This window comes from Otolemur garnettii, unplaced genomic scaffold, assembly GCF_000181295.1.
Source record: "Otolemur garnettii isolate 467f Iridium unplaced genomic scaffold, OtoGar3 scaffold00279, whole genome shotgun sequence".
Classification (NCBI taxonomy): domain Eukaryota; kingdom Metazoa; phylum Chordata; class Mammalia; order Primates; family Galagidae; genus Otolemur; species Otolemur garnettii.
Genome location: NW_003852674.1, coordinates 489,395 through 492,583, shown reverse-complemented (window position 1 = coordinate 492,583; position 3,189 = coordinate 489,395). Strand labels below are relative to the sequence as shown.

The 3,189-nt window shown below is 32.8% G+C and overlaps 1 protein-coding gene across 1 annotated transcript in view; it reads left to right on the top strand.

Moving 5' to 3' along the window:
• The first annotated feature begins 757 nt into the window (after positions 1–757).
• Positions 758–3,189, top strand: part of LOC111722568 (butyrophilin-like protein 10) — a 24,590-nt gene continuing 22,158 nt past the window's right edge. Inside the window, exon 1 of the mRNA XM_023508825.1 lies at positions 758–824. Coding sequence (XP_023364593.1) covers positions 758–824 — 67 coding nt within the window. The remainder of the gene's footprint in view (positions 825–3,189) is intronic.

Sequence of the window (3,189 nt, the reverse complement as noted above, 5' to 3'; positions counted from 1 at the left end):
CCTTTCCTTCCTTTCATTTCTAATAAATTTATAGCGATTTCCCATGTGATTTTAAGATGGATTTTCCCAATGATGAATAATGTAAAAATAAGGTCCCTTAATGTTGCCCTCAAGCCTTGGAAGAGTGAGCAGTTTTCAACTTCAATTCTGGAAACTAATATAAAAACAGTTTAAAAGTAGTGTTCTACATACCATGAGGTGTTTGTTTCATCATGTGATCAATAATATTCTGCTTTATGTTTCTTCACTTATCATTTGGCCCTTTATTATATAAAAGTTTAAGGCCAGACATGGTGGCTCACACCTATAATCTTAACACTCTGAGATGCTGAGGCTGGTGGATTGCTTCAGCTCAAGAATTGGAGATCGGTCTGAGCAAAAGTGAGACCCTACCTCTACTAAAAATAGAAAAATTACCCAGGGATGATGGTGAGTGCCTATAATCCCAGCTACTTTAGAGGTGGGTCAGGAAGATCATTTGTGCCCAAAAGTTTGAGATTGCTGTGAGCTACGCTGATGCCTTGGCACTGCAACCTGGGTGAAAATGAGTCTCAAAAAAAATTATATATGTATATGTATATATTGTTAAGTCACCTTATAGTTCATTTACTTTCTGCTTTCCTTTTCAATATGTGTGTATCTTGAAGAGTGCTTTCTATTAAGGAATCTTGTTCATACTGTTTTAGGAAAAATGTGAACAGTAGTGACCCACACCTTGGAATGTGACCTGACCCTGGGACACTGAGACCCCGCTGCGATGGGGCTCTTGCACATGGGCACTTGGACCCTCCTGCTCTCACTTCTGCTTCCCAGATCAGCTACAGGTAAGTGGAAGGAAGGAACGTGGTGTTGTCCTTTATATTAGAACCAGGCACATCAGTCCTTTGATTCCACAGAACATTCCTAAGGGGTTATGAATATACACAGTTTAGTTATTCAGTTGCTATTTCAAACAAAATTGGTACTAATCTGTAAATTACTTCATTTAACAAGTGCCATTATACTCAGCATGAGTGTTTGAGCTGTTTAAGTTAAAAATTATTTTCAATGTAGAAATTTGTGCCCTAAGGCAATGGATTGTTTGAAATAAGTATAAATGATCCTTTTAAATAAAAAACATCAATATGAAAATGAAATATCTATGCATCTCAACTGAGAAAAGTCATACTCTCTGAAGAGTAAATGAGTGGATTTCAACTTTAATTCTGGAAACTAAAATTCTGATTTTTAAGGAAAAATATCCTAATGAACAATATGATATACATGAGGGTAGACAATTAAGTTAGGAACTCATCTTAGAAAAAGTGCTGCATACCTTATTGCTGAATATCACCATGATCACCTTTGAGGTACTCCCTTTGGGAAGCTATGCACGGACACCAATGCCAACTCTACCCTTCAAAGAAATTTGGGAACTTTTTTTCTGGAATGACCATCAGAGTATTCTCATATGAGGTCTGACAAGTTTGTGAACTCATCCTAGAAAAAGGGCAACATAACCTCATTACTGAATATCAATGTGGCCACTAGATGACCAAGGGAGGACCTTAAAGATGAAAGTGGTAAATTCAATAATGAAGTACGTCACACATTTCCTAGGATGAGTTTGCGAACAATTATCTTACATCATACAGTATGTGTACTTCTTCAAAAAGTAAGAGAGAGAATTTTGAATTCTAAAGCTGTAATTTAGCCCTCTACCTCAGAAAACACCATTGACTAAAATCACTAGAAAGCAACTGACACACTGGAAGAGAAATTTTTAATATAATTGAAAAAACTTTATTAAATCTATTAATAAGACTTCAATTTTAGAAATTATTTTTAATTTCTAAATTTTAATCTAATTAAATCTATTAATAAGACTTTAATTTTAGAAAAGTTCAGTTTAAGAGTTGTTGAATGACAAAGAAAAATAATTCCCAATAAAATAAAAATGCATATGCTGTCAAAAGTAGGTGAAACTAATCCAGCCTTACTTACTAGTATTCAACATGTGAATGAAAGTGATAGACCATTTTTGTCAGTGGATTTGGTAAGTCAGTCTCACATAAAAAACAAACAATTATGTAAAGAAAGGAAAAGGAAACTTTAAATATGTAAAAATACATTGACCTAGCAATTTTCTTCTAGGATTTACTCCTCAGCAAATGTCTATAGAGATATTGATAAAATTGATGAAAATAATTATCAATAAAGTAATTACATATAATAATCATTTTTTCTCTCTAATCATAACTTGCTAAGCCTAATGAATTAATTTTTCTGTGTTTTAAAATTTTAAATTACTGGTTATGAACTATTAGTCCACTGGGAAATTTGTAATTATTTTATATGTTAATTTTCTGGAAAATTATATTTCCCAAATACTACACATGTATTATTCCTACCCTTAACATTTACCTACATCTACTGGAAGGAGGTACTAGGAAAAATTTTCTTCCCATGAATTTGTTCATATTATCCATATAAGAACATAATATCAGGTTCATTTTTTGAGCCTCAATGTCCACCATTGCCTATAAAATCTTAATGACATGGAAGAGCTTTGTTTTGAAATTTACTTTTCTTTTCATAAATATTTTTAAGTCAATACTGAAAAGTTTATTTCAAAATCTAAATGTTTCAACTGCATCTCCCCTAAATTCTCAGTTGATTGCTTTAATTGTTGCTTCTGATAATTCCATATGATTAAATACATAAACTGTTAAATCATTTTTCAGTTTCCAGCATGATCTTGGCAGCATGAGAGACAGCATCTCAATTATCACACATTTCTCTTTGTTCATTATTCTTCCCCATATTCTGTCAATAGAGTTGTAATTTAAGCTCAAATTCATAATAAATGTTTTCTATCATCTTAACTATGCAAATCCCACTCACTGCTAATCCAATAGTGGTCAAGCATCATGCAAAATGCAAGGGACTACTGTTCATTTTCCTGAATTTGCATCCCACATGTTTATTTGCATGTATTTAATAATTTCTCTTTTCTAAATGACTCAAAACTAGGAATTCACTTCATATTATGGGTCAATCTGGAACTTGCTGGTTCCTTGTGCTGAATTCCGTGTCTTCTATATCTTTCTCTTGTTTATTCTGGTGTTTTGCTGAGTCACTATTCTCTATAACCCCAAAAACTGCATATAGAGGTATTATGTTTTTAAACCTTGACTTGAAAATTTCCTC